Source organism: Muscardinus avellanarius, assembly GCF_963383645.1.
Source record: "Muscardinus avellanarius genome assembly, chromosome: X".
Taxonomy (NCBI): domain Eukaryota; kingdom Metazoa; phylum Chordata; class Mammalia; order Rodentia; family Gliridae; genus Muscardinus; species Muscardinus avellanarius.
The window spans coordinates 105,344,904-105,371,001 of record NC_137792.1 but is presented as its reverse complement, the minus strand read 5'-3'; the positions used below and the strand labels follow the sequence as shown (position 1 = coordinate 105,371,001).

Below are 26,098 nucleotides of genomic sequence, written 5' to 3'. Positions count from 1 at the left end.
GGCAGAGAAATAGCTCTGATGAGCTTGAAGGTGTAATACACTTTGTGTTGAGAGAGTAAAAATAGTAGGGGGAGTGGGGGGAGGAGGCAAAGTGAAGGAGACTAACGAGTAAGTGAGATATTTGGTGCTTAATATGACTCTCACCCCTCAAATACCAACCTCTTTCTTCCCCACACACTCCCATGAGAAATGAATGAATACTGGTTGTTTTGGTCCCATCCTATCTTAGGTATTTTGAGGATGGATAACCTATCGCGGTCTGGGCAGCTTTAAACTTTAGGCACTGTTGGGTAGAGAAAGGAGATTTCCACTGTTGGGGAGGGAGGGGGACTGGGTAGCTCATCGAAATCTTTGAATTGTGGGAATTTGGGCACTCCGGGATTGGGATCCACCCAGGCAGGACGCTGGTTGGCTGAGACAGAGCTCAGCCGGCGGTGCTCCCCCCTCAGCCGACTGACTCCATCCAGCAACATCTTCTGGATTTCCATGATGACCTTCTGGACTTCAATTCTGAAGCTGTCGCTGAGCCAGCAGTAGATGTATGGGTTGTAGCAGGAGCTGCTAATTGCCAGCCAGTGGAGGAAAAAGTAGAGACCGTTGTTGCTTGAAATGGACTCACTGGACAGCAGCACCAGGTACAGGTTTAGGGGGAGCCAGCTGATTATGTAGACAAGCACCACTGTCATCAGCATCTTCAGGGTCTGCTTCTTCTTCCCACGCTGGCAGATGTAGGTGTGGATATTGATGTCATCGACAGCATTATGGATCCACAGCCTCTTAGCCACATGACCATAGACAACCAGCAGCACCATCAAAGGCAAAATAAAGAAGACCAAGAAGGTGCCCAGGTCAAGGTATTTCCATGTGGATTCTGAAGTGTATGGGAAGCTGGGGAGGCAGGCAGTTTCCTCAGTAATGTTTCTAGATTATAAGACAGAGAAAGGAAACCATCAACTTTGTCTTTTTTCTTAAAGCCCACAGCCAGCTGTTAATGTAGTAGTTAGGCTTTAAGAGAGAGATATATTTACTGTTTGTGCTTGCACTGAACCTAAAGCCTAGAGTTACAAAGCTCTGGGGTCCACCAGATCCAGACTTTTCATGTGACATATAGGAAAACCATGGTCCCTGAACAGGAAAGGATATATCTAATGATCCACTACCATGAGATTTATTGGGAACTCTTATGATAAATTGCAGTTTAGGAAAATTTAATTTTGTGCCCCTGATCTGAAATGTGCCATTTAAGTCCTTATTCCATTGAGTTATACAATGTGATTTCCAATCCAAATACTGGCCAATGTGTGTTACTCTTACCCAATCTCCACCTGGTAAAGCTTCTGATAAACTGCATGTGGTAATGCAGCACAGGTGCTCACAATCCAGATGACAATGATGCAGACGTTGCCTTGCATGGGGGTAATTCGGGCCTTCAGGGGATACAGCATCACCTGAAAGAAAAAGTACCCCATCCCAATTTAGCACTTAAAATTAAAATTCAGCAATTCAAAATAGGGTTAATTCTCAGCTATTCATCAACTGACATGCTGGCGCAGGAATATAAAGACTTGGTAGGTAGTGGGTGATATGTTTGGGGTACTAGTTCAATGGACGGATATGAGGAATTTTGCTAGATGAAAGAGCAACCTTAGCTAATGTTAAAACATTTCAATGAGAAGTCAGAAATGCAAGGGGTTGGACTTCAAGGCTCCTATCTTCTAGAGAGAAGATGGGTGCCCAAAAGGATGACTTATTTTTCTTTTGTCATGGATAGATGGGTAAGAACTCCATTATGATTTCATCCCTCCTCCCACCTAGCTCTCTTCAGGCCCTTTCCCTTCTCTTTCCAACCCCTCCCATCCAGATCCTTCCCCGGCCACTCCTCCCTCCTTTCCTCCCTTTCTCCTCCCATCTCCTTCCATCTCCAATCACTTAGGTTCCTCCATGGCCCCTCCCATCTGCCTCCAGACTCAACCCCTTGAAACCCTCTCTTAGTCACTCCCACTTCTCCCTCCCAACTGGTTAACTATGTAACTCCTCCCCATTTCCTTTTAAGTCACTTCCAACTCTCCTCCCAGCTCTTTCCTCAAGTCTATTCAGCTCCTCCTACTTTAATGTCTCAACCCACCCTCACAGACTTTTCTCCACCTCCCAGACTCCACCCACCATCAGCCCTGAGGCCACTCCCACCTCTGACTCATCCCTCCCCTTAGCTGGACCTGCAATGCAGCAAATAAAATTGTTTTCCAAAAGAGGAGAAGGCTTTTTTTTTTTTTTACTATTTGTTCAGTGCCACATCTCTGTTCCCATAGCACCATATCAAAGATGGCAGCATTTTCATTACATAAGACTTAATTTGGTGAAGGTCTGTACCATCTTGCAGCCCTCCTAAATCATACATAATCATTCCCATATATTGTCCCAAAAAACTCAAAGAACTTTCTAGATCATTAGTAATATTGCCTGCCCCTATCTACCTAAGAGAAGAATATATTCTTTAATTAGATCTGGGAAACACATACCCTATGTCGGTCCAGGGAGATCGCAGCCATGCTCATCACAGTTACGTAGGCGCACGTGTACTGAGCAAACCTACTGAGATGGCATGTCATCTTCCCAAACACCAAAGAATTACACAGATAGCGCACCTGTGGGATAGAAGGCTTGGTGAGGCACTGGGACTCAGCCCTGTGTCTACCCCTTTCAAAAGCCCCAAAAGCACAAGTTAAAGCATCCTTAGTTCCTCAAACAACTGACATTCCTGCCTCAAGAAGCAAAGCTGGACATCTCGACGATGCAGTTCTCACGTCCGTCGCATCTTGTCCCACACAAACCAGGACATCAAATCACAAACACTGTACCACCATCTCAAGCTGTCAACCATCTTTCAGCCCGAGTGCTGCATTTGAAAGGTGGGGAAACTGAGGCCGCATCTTTGTTACCCAAAAAGAATTCACACATCAGCCCAATGCTCACCTGCAACAGGTTTCCATTGCCACCCTAGGGCTTCTCAGCCTCTACCAAGGCAGGAGATTAGCACAGCAATGCAACTCCAATCCAGCCTGTTTCGGTTTTCCCCCCACCCCAAATTGCAAACTCTTTGCAGTTTCTCTCAGCCATTCCAATATTTAGGCAAACAGTTTTTAATTCTACCCAACCTGTTCCAGCACCTCCTCCCGCCAAACAATTCTCTAGCTCAGAATTCGAAGTCGCGCCTAGCTGTCCCCCTACCCTGCTCCCCTGGCCATCTTCCTCGGTACCCAGCTTACCATGGTGAAGGGGGAGCTGAGAAGAGCCAGCATCATGTTGGTCACGGAAATGTTGACAACGAAGAGGCCGGTGGCGGTGTGCACCCTCTTGTACTTCATAATTATATGGTTTAAAACCCAGTTGCCCAGGATGGCAGCAAAGACCACTATGGTGTACCCTATCACTAGCCAGAATTGCACCCGCTCATCCTGAGACACCTTTTCGGAAGCTAGGGGACCCGACGTGTCAGCCAGGTCGCCCGAGTTGGACATGTGGTCTGACAGCTTATCCTTCAAGGATAGGCCAGCACGGCCGACCGCAGAGGCGGCATTGGAGATGGCCTGAAGCATCTGAGAGGTGGTCGAAGTGATCAGGTCATCGAAGCCGCTTGGCACGCTCAGAGCTTCAGGGGTCAGCTCGTCTCCGTACCCCATGGTGCCGGGGTTCGGGAAAGTCCCTAGGGGAGAGTCTGTGGTTGGGGCGTCCATCCTGACGCCTTTGGAGGACCGTGAGGTCCTCAAGCGACTGAGTCACAGAGCGCCCGGGGAAGGGAGACCCTCGACGGGGAACTGGGCGAGCTCTGCTCAGCGCTCTGAAGCTCTGAGCGGAGAAAGCATTCTCCGAGTTGTCTGCGGTGGGGAGGGGGAAGAAGCGCAGAGACCCGGCAAAAAGGACCGGGCTGGCTCGGGGTGAGCAAATGTTCAGACCCCAGCTGGGCAGCTAAGCGCGGGGCAGGAGAAGGCAGGGAGCTCCAAGGGCTCAGCTGCCCCGGGAGCGCAGGCAGCGCCCCTTCTGAACTGGGGACGGCATCAGGCGCCGCCCCAGCGCCGCTCCTCTTCTGAAGAGTCCCGGGTCGTTCGGATTCAATTTCTGTTGCCTTCAATCAGTCCGTAAGTCTGTCCCTCCGAAGCCCGCCCGCGCCCTGGGCAGGGCGGAGCCAGGCGCTGCCAGTAGCGCTCTGAGCGGGTGCCGGTCGCGCCTTCTGCGGCCGCCCTTTATAGAAAGTCGAGGGGCCCGCGCGGGAGCCAATGGGGAGCCGCAGCTGAACCCCCGCCCTGTCCATCGGAGCTCTGGTTCCGGAGGGGTTGGCAAAGTCTTCGCCGCTCTTGTCTCATGCCCCCCCCACCCCCCAACCCTTCGCCGCTTTTCCTTAGCTCTTCCTCTTCCCTCCTGCTGCAGTCGAGAGCCCGGACTTAGGAATTCTTTCTGCACCCTTCTCCCCACATAATTTGCCTGCCCCTTACTCTTCGTTTCTTTTCTGCACCAGCGCCGAAATTACCGGCTAGGAGCAGTGGCGCAGAGAGCTGAGAGGGGGCTGCGGAGACTGCAGTCGCGACTGGACAGACAGACCCGTGGTCAGACAGACAGGCTGGATACCTCACTCTGTACCAGCAACCCAGGCAGTCCTCAGGGGAGAGAGGTCGCCAGGAAAGGCCTCCACAGATTTTAAGATTTTAACAGGGGAAATGAGGCAGGGCAGTTCGAGAATCGAGAGGAAACACTCTAGAGTCTTTGAGAACTCAACTGAGGGTCACCTGGAATGGAGGTGAGCTCAGTGCGATTCTCTGCTTTCTCCAGCCTCAGAACTGCATGTGGTAACCCCGGAGTTCTGCATCTGGCCCCGGGAGACACTGCAGTCTCCTCCAACACCCAGGAAGTACCACTTTGGGAACTGGACTGTGGCAGGTTAGTGGGCAGACTGAGGGAGCGTCCCTGAGGAAGGTTTAGGGTTTGGAAAGCATCTGTAAGTAGATGCTGCCAATGCCTAAAGCAGCAGCAGCAGCAGCAGCAGCAGCAGCAGCAGCAGCAGCAGCAGCAGCAGCAGCAGCAAAGGGGGGGTATGAGTGCAGGGGAAGATGGAGCTCAGTTATTGCAGTTGCAGAGGAAAAGAGACTAAGGCTGCCTTTCCCTTGGGAATTTTAAGCTACCTCTCTGAGGAATCTGGAGATAATTCAGCCACAACTACAGGGTCCAGCTGCCTCCCTCCAGGTACTGAGGGTTAGGAGACAGAAATCAGTGACGGGAGCCTTTCACAGCTGTTTCCTTTCCTTTTCACTCACCCCTCTCCCACAGATTTGCAGATAGAGAAACTGGGGTTTGGGAGGGAGAGTTTAAGGAATGTCACAGAAAGAATTAGCAGAAGCACCAAGACTAGAATTGAGAACTGAAGTGCCTCACAGTTCAGAGCGCTTTGCTATGCAGCAAGCTGTCATTCTGTTTGAGAAATCCTGGTGTTTATTTCAACCAGTCTCTTGATTTCCTAGCCACCCTCTACTGCCTAGGGGCTATGGAGGAGGCCAGCAGCTGCGCCCCTATTCTCCTAAAGGATCCAGGAAGGGAGCCACCTGATGTCAATAATGTCAATAGCTACTTATTAAAGCAAAAGAAGAAATTCATTTATCATCACTATCATCCTCATCATCATTATCCAGGCATCAGTGATCACCAAGCAGACATGAAGGAGGCAAGCAAACTTCTGCCTTTTATCTGTGTGTTGAGGGTGTGTGTGTATGTATATTTGTGTGTGTGTGTGTGTGTGTGTGTGTGCACGCGCGCACGTGCGTGCATGCACCCTGGCCATATCTAGCTGCTAATGAATTAAAAACTAAAGAAGGGCTGAAACAGAGATCTAAAGGTGCTACAACCTTTCTGGGTTCCCCAGCTTATGAGAAGATTGTGGCTGACAGACTAATACTGAATAGCTAATCACAAAATCTAACTATTCTCTGGATTTCCTAATCGAATTTAAGCCTTCGGAATGTAGACCTAGGCATAAAAAATTATATGTTTACCAGATAACTTCTTTTTGAAAAGGGAAGGAGGAAAAAGGAGGAAAGAAACAGAAAAACAAACAGTTTTGTTTGGTGGCCCACAAAGATGAAACACATAAGTAAACACATTTGAAGGAGTTAATACATGTTGACTCACTTAAATCCATCCTAGAGCAAGTACTGAATCAAACGCTGGGAATCACAGATCTCCAGTTTGATCTTTCTTTGGAAGTTTCCATAAGGAGTTTGCCAAGATACTTCAGCTGTGTATCCATGGGGGCACTCTCTCTGTGCCTGACCCTGAGTTGGTTTCTCAAGGGCCCAAAAGGGTTAAAGATATGTAATGAAATAAAGGGTGCGTTGACAGTTAAAGACAGTGCTTTTCTAAAATCTAACTAAAGTGCAAGCAAGCAGTGGCAGGGGGCCTGTGTGAGAGAATCAGACATTCAGAGACAGGAGCAAGGTTACTAAAATGTGATCTTGTCCTCCACCAGTCTGTTAACTATAGTCCTCATCCTTTCTGGTCTCTTTGTCAAAAGGAGGTTAGGAACACCTAGTTCTCAGAGGACAAGTGAGGGCTCCATATAATAGCAAGACAAGATCAGATTCCGAAAAGAGAAATGATGCACAATGTACCACACTGGCAGTTCCAGAATTTTGACACCACCTTTCTCCTCTCTCCTCTCTCCTCTCTCTTCTCTTCTCTCTTCTCTCTTCTCTCTTCTCTCTCTCTCTCTCTCTCTCTCTCTCTCTCTCTCTCCCTCCCTCCCTCCCTCCCTCCCCCTCTCTCTTCTCTACCCTGCTCCTCCCTCCCTCTATATCTCTCCCTTTTCCTCTCCTTTTCCCTCTCCCTCTCCCCTGTCTCTTCCCACTCTCTCTTCCTCTCCCTCTTCTCTTTCCCCTCTCTTTCTCCCTCCCTCTCTCTCTTCCTCCCTTTCTGCATCCCAGGACTTGATTCACATATGAGTTCTTCTTGACCCACAAGTATTCAAAACCCATGAGCTTCCTGAGACCTTGCATGGCATGTGTAGGCAGTCAGGGATCAGAGGGAGGCCGGGGCCAGTGAGCCCATCATGTACCCAGTTCATTAGTGAAACAGTGGGCTGAGGATTGGAAGAAGGAACATTTAGCATGCTTTCTCTTCTTTAGCAGTTTACAATTGCACTAAAGGGATGAACACACACCCAGGAAACAGTTAATTCCATGCAAGCATAAGATGTGCAGACAGTTGGTGCTATAGGAGCAAATGATGCAGGCTGAGGCCAGAGGAGGTTTTTTAGACAGCTAGCCATGGAGCAGGAGTTTGCATAACCAGAAGAACATGCATAAGCAGAGAGGAGAAAAAGCAAGAAGTCAAACCTTCAGCCCCCATAAAATAAGAGCAAAGGCACAAAGAGGAGAAATGTTTTTGGTTTCTTCCAGGGACAGGCAAAGAAGATAATATTTTTAATGGAGAGTTTAGTATCTGCCGTTCTTATGCATTGCTCCAAAACTGCGGTCTTTTCTGAATATTTCCATGGAGATGGTGTGGCTGAGAGTTGAGGAAAATAGTTGTATAACATGGCTGATGGAAGAAGGAAGGCTCCTTAACACAGCAAGTCAGAATAAGCACAGTCACTCATGTAATTTTTTCAAGTTATCATTCTCCTGATATACCTCTTGCCTCCCACCCTCTTCCTCTTTGACCGTCTCCATGCTTCCACCTAGAATCAGACACTTGATGCTGAAAAAGAAGAATTCAACAATTCTCAGATGTACCTGTGAATTTAACCTTCTTTCCAGATCTTGATTTAGAGCCACATTATCCAAACCACATGAATGTCCAGATTTAAGGACAAGGATCTCATCTTGCCTCTCCTACCTCTAACTAACTTTGGATAGCCTTGTGTATTATAAAAACCTCTATCAAATACAACCAAAATTTTTTCTCCTTGGAACCCTTAAAATTTATTATAAACCTGCAACCACCACAAAGAAGCTTCATCACAGGCAAAAGAACTCCCATTGCTGGGCATGGTAGCACATACCTGTAAATCCCAGTACTTGGGGGGCAGAGACAGGAGGTTTGAGGTCAGTCTCAGTAACTTGGCAAAAAATGGGGGCTGAAGATGTAGTTCAGGGGTAGAATGGCCCTGATTTCAATCCACAGTACAAAATACAGCGTTCCCAGTTTTTATAACTGTGTGCCTCTGGAGGTGCTTGGTCTCAGTCACTTTAGACCACTCATAATCTACACAGCTACATTTCACATTGAATATCCTTTCTTCTCTATAATTACCACCACTTCTCTCCTCCATCTTTTAAGTCATTATTGGAAAACAAATTAACCAAGCAAAACCACACATGACTGGCATAGAATCTTTCATCTTTCACTAGACTTCTGGTGTCAGCAACTACCTTGCGTCTTCAACCTATAGTGAGGACCTCAGTTCTTCCCAGTGGGTCCCTAGATGTTCCAGCTCCTCCTCATATCCTTACCAGGACAGGCATATGGCATACCTGCTTCAATCTGCTTCAATATTTAGTGGATCTTGGATGACATTTTCCTTCCTAACTCAAGGTTCAAGGGGTCAGGAAGAACTGCCAAATTCCCCATTGGTCTCAATATCTACTTGATGTTACTCAGACAAGAAGTCTTGTAACATAGAGGCAAATCCTACTGAAAATATATTCTCTGGTTCTTGTGTTGCCCCTTACCATATTTGATCTTGCCTTGATCATTTTGGATTACCCTATAAGGAACTCAAACTCCACTCAGGCCTGTATAGCATAAAAACCTGTTTCAAATATAGGTTGTGTCTGACTGAGGCCCTTACCTAATATTTGGGTCCTTATTACCTATGTACAGGCTTATTGATGATGATCAATCCCTCTTCTACCAAAATTTCTCAAACCTGGATTGCTGACTAGATTGGCCCCTGGTACAAAGAGATTGTATAAATTTGTAAACAAAACAGTCACACCTTTTGGATGCTGTGCCAGGCCCAGAAACCTGGACTACCAGAGCCAGCAACTACTGTTGGGGATGGTACCCTCAGATACTTGACCCACTCTCATGCAGTGATCCACAGGCAGATTGGATTTCATCCCCATAGCTCATCTCCCTGCAATGTTCACAATTCCTGATGCCTCATACCCAATTTCACTTTTCCTAGTCTAAAGGCTGTCTTTGCAACATACCCTACTGTCTAAGACCCTGAACAAAAACAATAGATAAATGTACTTCTAAGGATCATGTGAATTAGGCCAAGTTATAGTCAATGTGGCTATGGCCACAGACATCTCTAGAAGTTTTCCCTATAGAAGTCCATGGAATAATTTCGCAGGACTGGCTGGAAAAACTCTCCTGTCCAGTATCCCTTCTCCAGAGGAAGAACAGCAGCCTTGCTACAAGGAAGAGGCAAATGGTATAAGGAAAAGCCTCTACCGACAACAATTACCTTGTTATTGTCAATTTCTAGGATCTGGGAGTTGTAGAACCCAATTAGACAACCAAAGATGAATTTCTAACTTTAAAAGTTTTATGTTTGGCAATTATGGCATATTTTCACTCAATAAAGGAATTCCATTTTCAAGAGGTCACTCAACCATCTTTCAGAGAAAATAGATGGTGCCCCAAAGCTCCCTGTTCTTCTGTAAACTATAAACTTGGGATAGTTTAGCTCTCCACTCAGCCACAACCTGTTTCCTGTGACTTCCAACCTATGACCCCACTTTAGCTGTCTGGGGTCATACATAACCAGTGTAGTTGATTTTATCATACTAACCCTTCATTTTAAGACTGTGTCTATGCCTCTTGATAGAGCAGACAGCAGGTGAATAGAAAATAAGACGAGCAGCAAAATAGTGCCTATTTGGAAAAGACAGTCTTTCCTAGGCTGCCTTCTTCTCAGGGCATATTTCACTGCAACAAAGGAGTAAGAGGCAGAAAGGGGAAAGAGGAAAGGGGGCAAGGTGGGTGATCATGGAAAAAGTGTGGCAAGAAGGCAAGGGAAGATGCCTTCTAACTCCTCATTCATATATATAGCTCTAGTTGTGAGTACTTTGCTAGGGAAGGGAAAGGAGAGGTCACTGGCTGTAATTCTCTGTCCAGATCCGAGCTCCTCAGACTTAAGGAGTTCAATGTTAGTTCAAAGGTTTTACACAGCATTTAGGGAATTAGTGAAGCTCCTGAGAGCATGCATGTATGTGTATGTATGTGTATATTTTGGAGAGGTGGGAGTTTAAGGAAAGAGTCCAGAGCTTTTAATTGAAGCTCACAAAAGTCCTTAATCAGGAAAAGAACTTGAGAACTCCATTGTAATCCAAATTTTCCACCACAGGTATGCCTGCCTACATTTGTGTGTGTGTGTGTGTGTGTGTGTGTGTGTGTGTGTGTGTGTGCACGCGCGTGTGTGGGTGTGTGTAGTACTGTGAATTGAACTCCCGGGAGCACTCTACTTCTGAGCTACATTTTCAGGCCTATTTTTATTTTTATTTTATTTTTTAATTTTAAACAGGCTCTCCTCGAACCTGCTAAGTTACTGAAGCTGACTTTGAACCTGTGATCCTCCTATTACAGCCTCCAAAGTAATGAAATTACAGGGGTGTGCCACTACTCCTGGTCCTATACACAATTTGAATGTCCTCTCCTTTGCATACCTACAGTGACAGGCAGCTATATTAAGCCAGCTCAATCCTCTAAGAAGATGAATCTGCCTCTATTTAACTTCTAACTTAGCTCACAATTTTGTTATAGAGGTCCTGTAATCAACCTAATTTATTTTCTACATGACAATCTGCTAGTTATTTGAAGATAGCAGTTTGGTTCCCATCTGAGTCTCTTGCCTCATTCTCTAGGTTAATCTTAGTTATTTTGTCAAAGAGCTATTGTCATAGCAATGATAGAATCCTGAGAATATCTGAGGTATAAAGGGAAGTGTTCAGAGACCAGCTAACCTACCTCCTCAAATGCACAGGAGAGAACTGAGGCTCCAATAGGGTAGCTGACTGGAGCTCAAAAGCTCAGGCCTCTACTATGTTCCTGAGCTAATATCCTTTTCTCTCAGTTCTCCACCTCCATTAAACTAAAATTCATGGTGGAGCATGGTGGCTATGCCCATTATCCATCAGCAACATAGTGAGACCCCATTTCAAAAATAAGAAATAAAAAGGGTTGGGGTTTAACTTCAAAGCAAAATACCACTTGAGTTCAATTCACTGTATAAGGAAGGAAGGAGGGAAGTAAGAAAAGAAGGAAGGAAAATTCAGAAAATGATCCATCTGTCATTTAAAACGTTCATGTTTACTGAGGCAATTATGTTTGTATTCCCCCAGGATTCAAATCATTAAAAAAGCAGTAGATTTGGCAGAGAACAAGGGGTTCTAAGCCCACCTTTTCACACACTGGGACACTAAGACTAAGAAAGGGAAAAGCTAGAGCCAAAAAAGATGAGTCAGCCCAAGAAATAAAGTCCCATAACTACTATCTACTCCAGAGATTTTTCTCCCCTGCCCTCAATTTCTCCAGTTCACTATCCTGTGGCTATGAGCTCTATTTCATTGTGATGCCTTACTCCTTCCTCCTTGAAAAGGGGCAAGTGTTTGATGGTAATATGTAGTTTATAATCTTTTGTGGCATACAGTAGGCCTTCAATAAACATAAGTTGAATGGATAAATGAAGAAATTAATATTTGTCATTATCTGTCTCTTTAATTTTTGAATCTCAAAACTGTAAAGTTTCTGAGAGCCATCTGGTCAATCTGCACATTAATTTTGGCCCACAGAACAGAGTCATCTAAACTTTGTCTTTTCAAAATTGAGACTTGTATGTGGTAACTTTGGATGCTTCTTTTGCCCTCAACTTGCAATGTAATCTAAGGTGGGTGCCTAGCCCTGTGTGGGTCTCAGTTTACCTATATATACAATGATGAGATTGAACTAAATCTTCTAAGGACCCTTCTAGCAGCCCAGATATCTTGTATATTTATCACAGTCATTATACAAAACAATAAATCTATTTTTTACTTTTTTATTTAAGATTGTGGACAGAGCATATTTGACTATTTCTAAGATAAAAAGATGGAGCAGATCATCCCAACATTCAACCTCTGTATATGTACCTGAGATGGAAGGGTGTTTCTGAGAGGTACTTTATACCTGATAATAATACAATAATGACAGAAACTATGATAATAATGGCTGGAATTTGGGGAGACAGAATAGAAGGACAGAAATATAAGAAAGTGAGGTGAGATTCAGAAATATAAGAAAGTGAGGTAGATTCAGAAATCTACCCAAAATATTGCCTCCTTTCTCTTAAACAGTGAAAGCCACATCAATTGCCAAACTCTCTGTTCAACACATATCTGATATATACCAGGCACTAATGTAGTATGTAGATATCACAATGAATGAGACAGAAAATTCCTATCCTCATGGAAATTGCACTTCAGTGATGGGAAAGTGACAACAGATTAGTGAGCAAAAAAGCATAATAGTATCTCATTGTAGCTGTGCTATGAAAAAAACACAACTGATATATATAGAGAGAATTGTGGGAATACTCACTAACCTAACTGATCTGAGCCACTTTGGAAAAGTCGTATTTAACCTGGGACTTAAATGATGAGAAAGAATTGACCAAGCAAAATTGAAGGTTGGGGGAGGCCTCTCAGGCAGAAAGAACAAGTACAGAGGTTCAGAGATAGCAACAAGTTTGGAGTATTTGAGAAACAGAAAGAAGGGATAGGCCGGGCGTGGTAGCGCACGCTTGTAATCTCCATGCCTGGGAGGCTGAGACAAGAGGATCGCGCAGGTTAGAAGCCAGCCTCAGCTACTTAGTAAGGCTCTCAGCAACTTAGTGAGACCCTGTCGCCAAATAAAATAGAAAATGGGTCTGGCAGTATGGCCATATTTGAATCAGATGGAAGGGAGCAAGCCAAAATGAGTACTTTTGTTACCAGGTGGGAGATTTTTTTATAATTAAAAAAAAAATTCCACACAACCTCAGTTCTTGCTTATCTGCTTGGAATGCATTCAAACAGAAAGCACAAATGGGGGATACAAAAAGTCTATTTAAAGACATGAAGGCACCATAAGAAAAAAGGCCATGAAGAAAGAGGAAAGGATGGAGCGCCAGGGGAAAATGTCTGGACTGAGGCATTCCTGAGAATGGAAAGGTTGCCTGGGACATTAGAATTTGCTGCAGATACATGTCTGGAGCTCTGTTTCCAGGTATGGAAAGTGGCCTGAGGCAATGGTTACTCCCGAGATGGGGTGGAGAGAGGTTCGTTTGTGGGAAAGGAAAATGGTGTAGTCTTCCATGTGTCAGGTTTTATATTCACTCTAGACACCATGTTTAGACATATTACATTTTGAGGTGTTTAACTGCCCTTTGCAAACTCCAATTGCACTGAGGGATCCTGTGTTTTCTCTCCACCCCCTTCCCATAGCAGAGAGGGGCAAAGTGAGTCTCTGCAGGTGAACTTCCAGTTTATCTCAGCTGACTGCATCTGCTCATGTCTAGGTAGCTACCCAACAGTTTCAGAGAGTTGTGTTCACCTTCAAAGAGTAAAAAAAAAAAAAGGATTGTAGCAATAGGCCTCTACCAGCAACAGAACATTTCCTTTTTTGTTTTAATTTTTATTGATGCATTGTAGTCATCCATCTTAATACATCAAATGGTAGAGACATAGATTTAATCCTTTAATTACCCTCTTAATCTTTGCATCATCTGATGATAACAGCAACAGCAGGCATGTAAAGTTATCCCCCTTGTACTGGCAGAGAAAGTGAGGCTCAAAAATGTGAAAATAACATGTACTTGTTGACAGTCAGATTTACTGAAATGTTTGTTTGCTTACTTATTAAGTTATTTAGCCTTCTGGCCCCATACCATGTTCTTTTTCATTATAACCTGCTAGCTACCCCCTCTTCCCAGCTGCCTGTAACGTTGCAGCATTTTCTCCCTAAGTCTGGCTAGTTGGCAGGGAAGCAGGTCCTGCAAGTTTGAAGAGATCAGCAAGGCAGAAAGTGCAGCCACATATTTCTGCATTGGTGATATGGGCTGATTGTGTATGCTAGTGGGATTCAACCTCTATTCATGACAGTGGGTCTTACCACTGCAGGTAGGACACAGGCCACCACAACCAGTGAGGGAAATTGGGCGGAAAAATGTGGTTATGGATTCAGATGGCATCTAGCAATGTTGTCCGGAAAAGGCAGTGTGCTTGGCAGGGAGCTTCTCTCATTGAAACCATATTATTTCAAATAACTTTAAAGACATAATTCATATTCTTCTCACAAGAGATCACCAAACAGCCATCTGCCCATCATCTTCCTTTAGCTGATGAACGGAGATTTAAACAAGTTATTATTGTTTTATATTTCTGCATTTTGAAAAGGCAATGTTTACCAAATTTATTCAGATTGGGAACACTCTCCCTCTCTGTCTCACACTGCTGATCTTGTTGTCTCTTTGTTTAATGAAAAGAACATTAGTCTTTGCTGCCAGGAGACCAAGAGTTTGGTTTCTTCTCAGTTCCTTTCTCCCTATATAAACTCAGACAAGTCTCCAAATATCTCTGACTCTTGGTTTCTTCCACAGTAAAATGAGCATAATAATCTCTGTTCTTCTCCCCTCATAGGATGGCTGTTAGACTGTATGTTATATGAAGAAAAACACTGCTTAATGATAAAGTATTGTAATCATTGTTCATTCACACCATCATTTAGCATCTCTCTCTAATTCCTGTATCTCTCTCAATCATGAACATTTCAACCCTGAACTCAGAAATTATTTTGCAATCACTAGGGGATGGAGGTGAGAGATGCTGATCATGGAGCTGGCTCTGCCATAAACTAAAGAGGAGGATTAACTAAATCCTCTGTACCTGGTATACAAAAAGAACAGGATAAAGTAAGCATGATGGGGCCCTAACAAACAAATAACGGGAATAATTACTTCCCCCCACCCCCACGTTACCTCAGAGAACCAGCTTTGCAAGTAACTCTAGCCCCTTGCAACTCAAAGTAAATTACCTGGATCACCAACATCCATATTACCTGGGAGTTCATTTAAAATGCAAAATCTGAGGTCAAACCACCAAACTTGCAGAATCCAAATTTGCATTTTAACAAGATCTTCAGGCAACTTGTATACACATAAAATTTAAAAAGCATTGCACTAGTCTATAAATGCAAACAGGGACACCTATGGTTTTTAAAAGCTGCTCTTTTAAATGAAATAAATGGAAAACCAACGGGCCTTATAAATAACAATTAGCCCACTGTTTTTAAAACTCAGCTTCAAATTAGAATCACCTGGTTAGCTTTAAGTAACACTGATGTCTGATTCAATCTCCACAGACATTTTATAATTGGCCTTTTGGGGATCAGGGTATTAGAGATTTTTAAAAAGCTCCTTAAATAATTCTAATGAGCATCAAAGTTTAAGAACCACTGCAATGCTTGAGAACCACAGTGTAAAAATGGATCATATGGGTATAAAAAGATGCTTGCTTTCATTAGAGTAGCTAGATTGTTTCAGTTGGCATAAAGAGGAATTAAGAGCCAATAAGAAAAGAAAATTCATGGAGAAAATTTCGAATTCCAAGAAACATGCTCCCCAAAATACTTGTTAAATACAAAATAATAAAATCTCCAGGGCAGAGAGAGTCTCTTCCTGGTTACATAATCTCTGTTCCCCTCCGAACATATATATCTGCAAGTTAGGGGTTATTCTCTGACCTGTAGAGGAGAATATAAATTGAAGAGCATAAATTACCTAGGTAACTTACTGCTTGGGTCACTTTAATAGCCATAATGAAGCCATTCTAGACCTTGAGTTAAAAAGATAAATGGAGACTCATCTTCTGTGGTGCTTAATGAACCTTCTGCCACCTGTTCACAATAGCAATGCCTGCCCATCCTGGCCTCAGTGTGAGCTCAGACAGCAGCATACTACCTGTATCTCCATTCATTATGTGCCTGTCTTTTGTTGATTCATTTTTCCCATGCTGTCTCCCCTAACAGAGTCTTAGATCTTTCGAGGCAGGGCCTGGGTCTTACTCATCCTGTATTTTTCGCTCTCTATATTCCCCAAATCCTTGGCATATTCTCTGGACAGGAGAGATGCTTAATCTTTATTAAATTGCATTGAATTGAAATAAAAAGGAAATGCAAAGCGTCATCCTGTATTTTGCCAGAATTCACTGTGATTAGTTCCCACAGACTTAACAGGAGGAATGCACGCTGGAAATTTTTGTTCTTCTTTGCAACCCTGCATTAACTTCCCTGAGACATGTCAACAAGATGCCTGTTGGCTCTGTCTCCTTTCGGTGTATCTTTATAATCCCCACAGTACCTGGTGAGCAGCAGGATCTGCCCTGGCTCAGTGGAGGATAGGGAACTAGAAGAAAATAAGCCATATGAAAAATTACTAGGAGCCAAAATTAACTAATCAATGTGTAAATGAAAAAGTTAACAAGCAAAAAGTCCTCAAAATTTCTAACCCTTCACAGGCTTGCCAAACACTCTAAACAGGATTATCTCACATAAAGAGCCTTAGAGGTTCCCAAAGTAGAAGAAGCATTGATTGCCAAAGCCATGGGGTGTCTCAGTTACCACAGCATGTGGAACTGAGATCAAAACAATGGAAGGGACTTAATAAAAAACATATAAAGAATTCAGAAGTTTGGGTCTAAAATTTTGTCCACTACTACTTTCTAATTGCTTATTAATCACTCCCTGTCAATGAAGACATTCTCTTTTCATCAAATGAATTTAATATACTTAACATTCCTCTTTATTTTCCTTTTTATTAGGATGCATTGCAAAATAGTCATAAATGCACATAATATACTTTGGAAATTTTCAGACTTCTTTAATTATTGTGTATAGAATAACACAACACAGATTTGTCTTCATTGAGAAAGGAGTACATACTCTGATTTCATTGTAATGAGTGCTGAGAGACAGTATTTAAGGTCAATTCATTAAATGTAAATGGGTTAATCTGTTTGCTTGTAACAACATGAACAATTGCACTGATACCTGTCTTCTTGTGCCAGCACTCCTGGGCTATTTTAATTCTTTATTAGGGACACAAGAAGGGCTGCTTATTACAGCAGCTTAACCAGGTGCCTCATGGGTGACAGAGGTAATGTCCAGGCTTTCTTGCCTCAGCCCTACATTGTTCTCTGATTACCATGCCTCATCAGGCTATGAGTATCCCCAGGATGAGGAGCATGGCCTTCTCCTTCCTTTCTATGGCACTGATTGGGCTCTTTGTGCTCTGAGTACTCCAGTTTTACTAATGGCTAGGACTCAGCCAGTTTTCCCTTTCATCTTGGGGGATGGAAGTAAAGGAGGCAAGAGCAGAACCAATTCCCCCATGTAGATCCAAGAGGGAACTAGATGCTGCCGTTAATTCCATTCCTGTATATAGTGCTTACTATATGTATATAATACAATATACTTATATTAGAACAGAAGATTATTTATTTATTTATTTATTTTTATTTATTTATTTATTTAATTTGGTGGTACTGGGGTTCCTGGAAGCCCTTCTACCTCCGGGCTACACTCCCAGACCTATTTTATTTTTGGAAACAGGGTCTCTTAAGCCAGCGTGGCTGGCTTTGAAACTGCGCGATCCTCCTGTCTCCACCTCCCAAGCGCGGGTATTACAAACGTGCACCACCACGCCCAGCTCAGAAGGCCTTTTAAAGACCACTGTCTCAAGACCTCACAATATCTAAAGTAAGCAAGATGGAATATTTTGTTCCATTTTACAATAATAGCAATTGAAACCCAGAGATTAATATAACTTGCCTAAAATCACATGGCTATTAAATAAGGCAAGTGTCAAATCTATGTAAATATTTTGATAAACCATTGAGAACTCTTTATGTTCTAATAACAGACTACCTCAGGAGGTTTTATTTTGAATATTTGGATAAAAGAAGAGTACAATGTAATAATGTTGCACTGCAGAGTCAAAGATTTGTATTTGTTTTATTCCTTCATTCTTTAATCCATAAGGATTTACTATGCCCTCTATTCCAGGCTCTATCTCCAACCTCTGGGTGTAGAAATAAGTAAGGCACATCTCTTAACTGTGTACTGCCCAATGGTGTAACAGACATATCTATTAAGTATTGCAGTGGAGTAAGCTAAAGGCATAACCATGATAAAAAGGGGACACTGATGATCTGGGGTAGCTTTATGGAAAAGTGAATACCTGAATTTATTCAATGTTACTTCTGCTTCTAAATTATATTACATTAGCCAGGCACGGTGACACATTCCTGTAATACCAGTACTTGGGAGGGTGAGACAGGAGGATCACAACTTTGAGGCCAGAAAATAGTAACTTAGTTATACTGTTTCAATAAAATAGAATAAAATAAAAAAGACTGGGCCCATATTTCAGAGCCAAAACACCCATGAGTTCAAACCCCAGCACCACAAAATAAACAAATAATACTATCAAAACTTTTACTCAGTCTTTACAGTGAGGATTGGTTGAGCTGGCCTCAAAGGAAACATCTAGTATCTTTCAAGACATTCACAGTAAGAGAGTTACAGGTCTCTAAATTTTAAAAGGGACCAAGATTGTTAATTATCTCTTTCTTTTCCTACTTCCTTGATAGGTGGAACCACCTGACATGATGCAGGAATTCCAACACATCTCTACTCACTAATCACAGTGACCATCTAACTTCTTAGGGATAATCTGGGTTTGCAACCCATTATTTCTGTGTACTTTCCTTTTCCTTATTTCTACTAGCATAACTCCGCAACAAATACTTTTACCCTTTCCATGCTTTTTATCCCCCCAAATAATTATGGCTTTCCAACCCCCTAACAGGCCTTGTCATCTTCAGGATTTTCATCTGTTTTATTACTAAATTGTTGGAGCTATAATCATGAGGCAAAACAGATTTCATCCCTGACTTCACTGAGCTTACGAATTAGTTCAAGAGAGAAAAACTAATTTTTAAAATTATACTCAGAAAAGTAAAGCCATGGATGGCATAAATGTCAAGAAGGAAAAGTACAAGGGCATGTGAAAATGTATAAAAATTGGAACTTGCTTTAGTTGAGGATGTCAGGGAAGGATTCTCTGAAAAAGTCACATGAATTATAATCCTAAGAAAGAGAAGCAAGGTAGGTAAAAGAAAGGTATGAAGGTGAGGGAAGATATTCTAGATACATCTTCACATACAGAGGTTTTATAGAATGAGAAAGTACAATGCCTTGAAAAAGAACTTAAAAAAGGATGATGCAGCTGTATCCCAGAAAACAAGAAAAATAATAATAAGATATGATTCAGCTGTATCCCAGAAAACAAGAAATAATAATAATAATAATAATAATCATAATCATAATGAAGAAGAAGAAGAAGAAGAAGAAGAAGAAGAAGAAGAAGAAGAAGAAGAGCAACAACAACAACAACATGGAGACAGAAAAGTGAAGAGGTAGGACATTTTCTGTAACTATAACAAAATACCTAAAGCAGGTGGCAGCAGCAGCAGCTCAGCTCTGGTAAGTACCTGATGGCAGATGATGGCAGGGTGTGCAAGAGAAAGAAATAACATCTTGAATCAGGAAAGCCAGAGTGACCCCACCTCAGAGTGACCCCAACTCAGGCCCCACAGTCCCTTACAAGGACATACCTCCAGTTAGCCTAAAGACCTCACACCTGGATCTATCTCTTAAACTACCTTTTAGCATACACTTACCTTTAGGAAACCCTCAAGCCATTCCCAAACCTTAGCAGCCAGTCAAAGAGCTTTCAGGTTATAGTAAGTTTTGGGAGCCATTAAGGCTTTCCCCTAGATTAGTGTCTCTGACTCAGCCGACTGTCCTTCCCCCAGAGTCAACAAGGTTTGGGGTTATGGAAAGTTCAAAGAGGTCTGAGAGAGGATCAGGTGGTGATGACATGAGGGTATTGATTAATCTATCTATAATGTCACCCTTCAGAACCCCTACTCTTGCCAGCTGGCTCCAGCATGTAAGGCGGTTGGTTTTCATCTTAAGAGTAACAGAAAAAAGCCACCAAAGTGTTTCTAAGAAAAGAGAGGGATGAAACCAGGTGAGGTGGCACACACTTGTAATCCCACACTTGGGAGGTTGAGACAGGAGGATCACGGTTTGTGGTCAGCCTCAGCTACTTAGTGAGGCCCTTTGCAACTCAGTGATACCCTGTTTCAAAATAATGAATAAAAAATAGGGCTGGGGGTATAACTCGAATGTAGAATGTCCCCAGATTCCATCCCCAGTACTGCAAAAAAAAAAAGCCTTCTTTTGTTTTGTTTTGGTTTCTCTTCTTCCCATGATGCATTTATTCAACAATTACCTATCAAATTTCTTGTGTCTAGAACCAAGATATGGGTATAAATTTGTCAATGTATATGCTAGGTACTGTTAGGGCCTGGTGGGTTTCACAAGCATAGCTGGGCCATAGTAACACATGACAGCCTGACCCAGTCTAAGGAGCAGTTACCAAAGACAAGAAAAGAGTCACAAGGGGTAACATTCCAACCCTGACCACCAAGGTCAGCCCCCAAGACCTGTGAGCAACTTAATCTGGTTGTTCCTGGAAATAGGTACTACTCCCTTTCTTGCTCTCTCTAATATAAAAAATTTCCTAATTCCCCCTAGCTCTGCAGCTCTCTTAAGCAAGATAGCCTGACACTTAACCTCATCTACAATAAACTTTCCCTAATTCAACCAGCCTCTGGGGTCTCTAGTTTCTTGGGTCATGCCAATCACCTTACAGGTACATGCCATCATGGGACTCCTATTTTAGTGAGGGCTTACAAACAGGAAACAAATAAATGTACACATGCATTTTGGTAGTTCTGTGAAGATAATGTATAGAGATTTTTAGGAGGGAAGTATAATAGTTTTGTGTTTGTTTCTAAATATCCCATTGACTATTTCAGATAATGGATTGTAAAAGAAAAAAAGTGAGGCAGAAAGATGTGTTTGGAGACTTGCCCTAGAGAGATGACATTAGCTAGGCCTGGGGTTGTAGCTATGGAAAGGAAGACAAGTAGACAAATTTAAGATATGTCTTGGAGGTAGTTACGACATAAATTGCTATCGGTTTTTGTATGGGGGGGAGGAAAGAGGAATCAAGAATAGTTTCTAGTTTTCTGTCTCAAACATGTGGACTGTGGTAGTGCCATTTCTTGAAAATAAAAGGAATGGAGGAGGTCCAGGTTTATAGCAGAGAATGTAATATGTCAATAAATTGCATGTTAATTTGAGGTGTTTATTAGACATTGAATGTAGAGATTGAGTATACGGTTGTGTACATGTACCCTAGGGAGTAATTAAAGGCAGGGACACAAATTTAAGACTCATCAGTATATAGGTGGCATTTAAAGTTACCCCTTAAGGAGAATGGCTTCAATCCTGTTGTTTTTTGGGGTACAGCTTTTGCTCTCTTAACTGTGCTTTTTGTTAGAGAATGAATTCACTGAATTATTATTTAAAATACTTAAGATGGAAGAGAATATGTAGATCATCTCTTCAGTCCACATTCTAATCGTGAGGCCCAGAAAGGAAAAAGGATTTGTCCAAGGTGATACCGCAAATAAGTAACAAAATTGGGCCTAGAAAATTAGTTTCCTGACTCTTAAATGTCTTCCTATTCTTTTTATCATACTGTGGCTCCTTGCATAAGTTGCAGTTAATATAAATATCACCCATTGGTGATATTTTCCCCAACTCCCTTTATCCATTTAGTACCACTGGCCTTTTAGGTTTCTATGTCACCTTGTCCAACTTATATTCTAGTACTTATTTCTTTTTTCATTTTTTATTGGTTCATTGTATTCATACATCTTAACGAAGTACTATATATTAGAGTCATATATGCACACATTACACTCATTTAGCCCTTCCCCAATTACCACCCCATTCCCTCCCCCTCCCTCCTTCTCATGTTTGGCTTACTAATTGACTTTGATATGTTTTTGAAAGTACATCATGTACATTAAGGAATTTCCCTCTTCCCCTTCCCATTCCCCTCAGTTAGGTCACCTTATTTGCTCATCTATGGTTTTTTCTGCTTCTAGCACTTATTTAATTATGCTCTATATAGACAATTTTTTCAGATACTTGCTACTCAGACTATTGTTCCTGAATCAGTAGTTTCAGAATCTCTTGGGAGCTCATTATAAATGCAAAATTTTAGGCTCCATCCAGACCTATTGACTTTTTTCTATATGCATTGAATTTTGTGAAGGTATAGCTGGCTGGGATGGTGCATAGTTGTAATCCCAGGACTCAAGGCTGAGACAGGAGCATCACAGGTTTGAGAACACCCTCGACAACTTGGCCAGACCCTGTTTCAAAATAAAAATCAAAAGTTCGGGGATTGTAGCTCAAAGGAAGAAAAGTCCTGGGCTCAATACCCAATGTCAAAAATAATTTGTAAAGGTATGATCAGGTCTTCTATCCCTAGTATCCAACACATGCAAAGACTATTAGAAAGTAAAGGCTCAGGAAATGCCCGTTGAAGTGAAATGAAGTGATGGAAATATATCCTGTCTCTCTACACACTTTGGAACTACCTCTTGAAAGTTTTCCCATTCTCAGCTTCCCATGATATTCACTGTCACCTAATGTGGCCCAGTTGGAAACTTGGCCAGTTGTGGCCTGAGAATTTAATCAAGGTAGGTGGCTAAAAGGACAGACTAGAAATGGAAAAATATATGTGTAAGTAGGCTGAACAGAGCTTAAGTATGATTATAAAAGCTAGTAAATGAGCTAGGATGGGTTTAGCTCCAAGTGGCAAAAAACATTCACCAACAAATGGCTTAATCCAGAGGCTTTCAGTCCTTGCTAAATAATAAAACTAACAGAAGACCATATTGTTTCCTGTTTTCTCTCTAGCTACCAATTATAAGAGAAAACACATGATTCTTGGTGAGACAGGCTGATTGCTTTTAAAACATATAAATTTGGTTAAAGTACTAAAATCTACTCTGCTAGCAAAATTACAGTATATAATACAACATTATTAACTATAACCATCATGCTGTACATTAGATCTCTAGACTCATTCTCATTTAATAAGCGAAATTTTGTATCCTTTACCAATATCCTCCCTTTCCCCCATCTCTCTGGCTCTGGTAACCACCATTCTACTCTAAAATTCTGTCACATCAAATTTCTATATCCCACACATAGTAGTGAGATCATGCGGTCCTTGTCTTTCTGTGTTTGCCTCATTTCACTAATGTGTGGAAATTGATATGTTAACTTGATCAATTATAATAGGTATTTTACTATATTAGGACATGTTGACTACATTGAACATATACAATACATAAAGGAAAACAATAGAGTCATGAACAAGTGTCTATCTCCAGGCTAAATTAGAATCTCTAGAGGTGTGACCAAAACAAACTATTTTTGGCAACTCTTCCATATCCCGCTGATTTGCTGCTCCCATGGTTAGCAGGTCCGCTTCCGGGTCCCTGAAGGTCTCCGGATGCCTCTACTGGGCCGCCTTTGGTGGGTGAACAGTGCCGCTCAGGAGCTCCAGTTAATTCACAACTTCAGGTATTGGAACTCTATGGCCACTTTCAGACTTTAGAGCCTCTCTTGGAATGTTAAGGACCCAAAAGTCCTGTTTGGGCCAGGAGCCCCACGGCCGCCTGCGTCTCCGCCTGCACCTGCAATAGCCAGCCTGCATCTTAAGCTCACTTTCTGCTTTCTTTGTGTGTTGCGGTGAATCTTGCAATTCAGTTGTTGGATTTCTTCTCCCATAGTCCCCAAGTCTGTTTTGGGTCGTACGCTGATTTTTTTCTTTATTAAGATGCTTCCGTCTCAGTAGTTGAACTTAATTTGCTTCAGCTAGTGAGATATGCTGCATCTCTCCGTCGCCATCTTGATCTCCCTCCAAAACAAACTATTTTTGAAAGTCTCCAGGTATTTCTAATAACTGGTAAACAACTACTGGCTTGATGATTCAGAATACATTTATTATTTCACATAACTGAAAGTGAAGTTATGGGACAGTTCCTAAGTTGACTAATTGAATGGATCAAACATATTAAAGATTCATTTCTTTCCTTTTTACTTTGCCATATTTTACTGTGAAGGCTCACTTTATAAGAAAGCAACAGCTGATCAAGACCCCAATCATCAACATCCAAAGACATTAAGAGGGTCTATGTTTTTGTTCCTCAGAATTTTACTGGTGCAGTGATTCACAACTTGGCTATTGTGAACTGTGCTGTTCTAAACATGGATATACATGTACTGTTAGTATTTTGAGGGACCTCTGAAATATTCCTATTTCTCCACATCCTCAACAACATTTATTATTGTTTGTATTCTTGATGATTGCCATTCTAACTGGAGGTGGAATCTCAGTTCAGTTTTGATTTGAATTTCCCTGATTGCTAAGTATGTCAAACATTTTCCCATATTTTGCTGTACAATTGCATATTTGCTTCTGAGAAGTGTCTTTTCAGTTCAATTGCCCATTTATGTATTGCTATTTCTTTTTGGAGTTAGGGATTTTTTACTTTTTATATCAATTGTTTGATTTTTTTTTTTAGTTTTTTAAAGCTCTTCTACTGGAATTCTTTGCTCTAGAATTTATTTTTATTTCTTTTATATGTGTATTATTTCTCTATTTTTTCTGTAGTTCTAACTTATTAGCCATGGATTATTTTAGTTTATTATTATCTTGGAAGATTGTTATTTCTCTGTTGATTATGAAAGTTTGATTGACTAGATATAACAAACTTTGTTGAATGTTATTTTTTTCAGGACTTGGAGTATTCATTGTTAAATTATTCAGTATTATCTAATATTTTATTCCAATACCTCCTGGCTTTTAGAGTTTGGAATGATAAAATTAGAATATTTTTTGGTTTGTATCTAAGTGTGACCTGACTTTTCTTTTGATAGTTTTAAAAGTCTACTACTGATCTCCATATCAGTCATTTTGATTATTATGTGGTGTGAAGAGGTTCTTTTTTGATATCTATTTGGGGTTCTGTATGCTTCCTGTTTGTGAGTGTCCATATCATTATCCAAATTTGGAAAAGTCTTTGATATTATAACTCTGAAGAGGTTATTTATGCCCTTGATTTGTACCTCCATACCTTGCCTAATGCCAATTACCCTTAGGTTTGGTCTCTTGATACTTTCCCCATATTTTTGTACGTTCTGAATGTAGCCTCTTATATTTTGTATTATTGACAGTATTCAGATTCATATACTCTGTCTTCTCTGCCTCAGACTCTGCTTTCCATGTATCTCTTCTACTGGTGATACTTACTATTGAAATTTTTATTTGATTTATTTTGTTTTTCATTTAACTCAGGATTTCTGTTTGGTTCTTTTTCAGAGTTTCAATTTCATTATTCACATGTGATTTTACATTACATATATTATCTGTGAGTTCATTTCTTAGGTCTACTTTTAATTCTTTGGCCATTTTAATAATCAAAATTCTAAATACTTCATTTGGTCTTTTGTATACCTGTCCATTAGTAAATTCCTTTGTTACAGAGTTATGGAAAAATCTCTAAAACACACAGTGTTCTTAAACATATCAACGTCAACCACTAAGCCAAGCAATGAAAGAAAGGATGGGGAGGGAATGGGGTGGGAATTGGGTAGAGGTTAAATCAGTGATGTGTACATGTATGTACACACAATTTTTTTACCCCAATATGATGTATGAATATAATTCACCAATAAAAAAATTAAAAAAATAAAATCTGGAAAATGAAGACAAGAAAGAAAAGAATTTGTTATTTTCTTATTGGTCTTTTATCTCATGTTTTCAGGGTTCTTATATTTTTCGCACCTGTGTTTTAGTGTTTTCCTCTTTCACTGAATGTGAAGGTTTTCTTACGAGTACTTATTTCTTCATAGTGGATTCTGAGTTTGGGGATATATATTAGCCTCACTGCATTTGATTATTTTAACAAGTATGTTAAATACAACTTATAATGCCTCATCAGAAGGGTATAGTACTTGCAAGTAACAATGGTAGTTTAAGAGCAAAATATTTTAATATACACTATAGGAATAATTATTATTAATGATTTCTACC

The 26,098-nt window shown here is 41.4% G+C and overlaps 1 protein-coding gene across 1 annotated transcript; it reads right to left on the bottom strand.

Moving 5' to 3' along the window:
• Positions 1-269: 269 nt before the first annotated feature.
• Positions 270-3,734, bottom strand: LOC308279016 (G-protein coupled receptor 83-like; the record flags this gene model as incomplete). Its single annotated transcript, XM_080718985.1, has 4 exons — positions 270-921; positions 1,315-1,448; positions 2,520-2,645; positions 3,267-3,734. The coding sequence occupies 4 exons, from the start codon at positions 3,732-3,734 to the stop codon at positions 270-272; spliced, it is 1,380 nt and encodes a 459-aa protein (XP_080575111.1).
• Between the last annotated feature and the right edge of the window lie 22,364 nt (positions 3,735-26,098).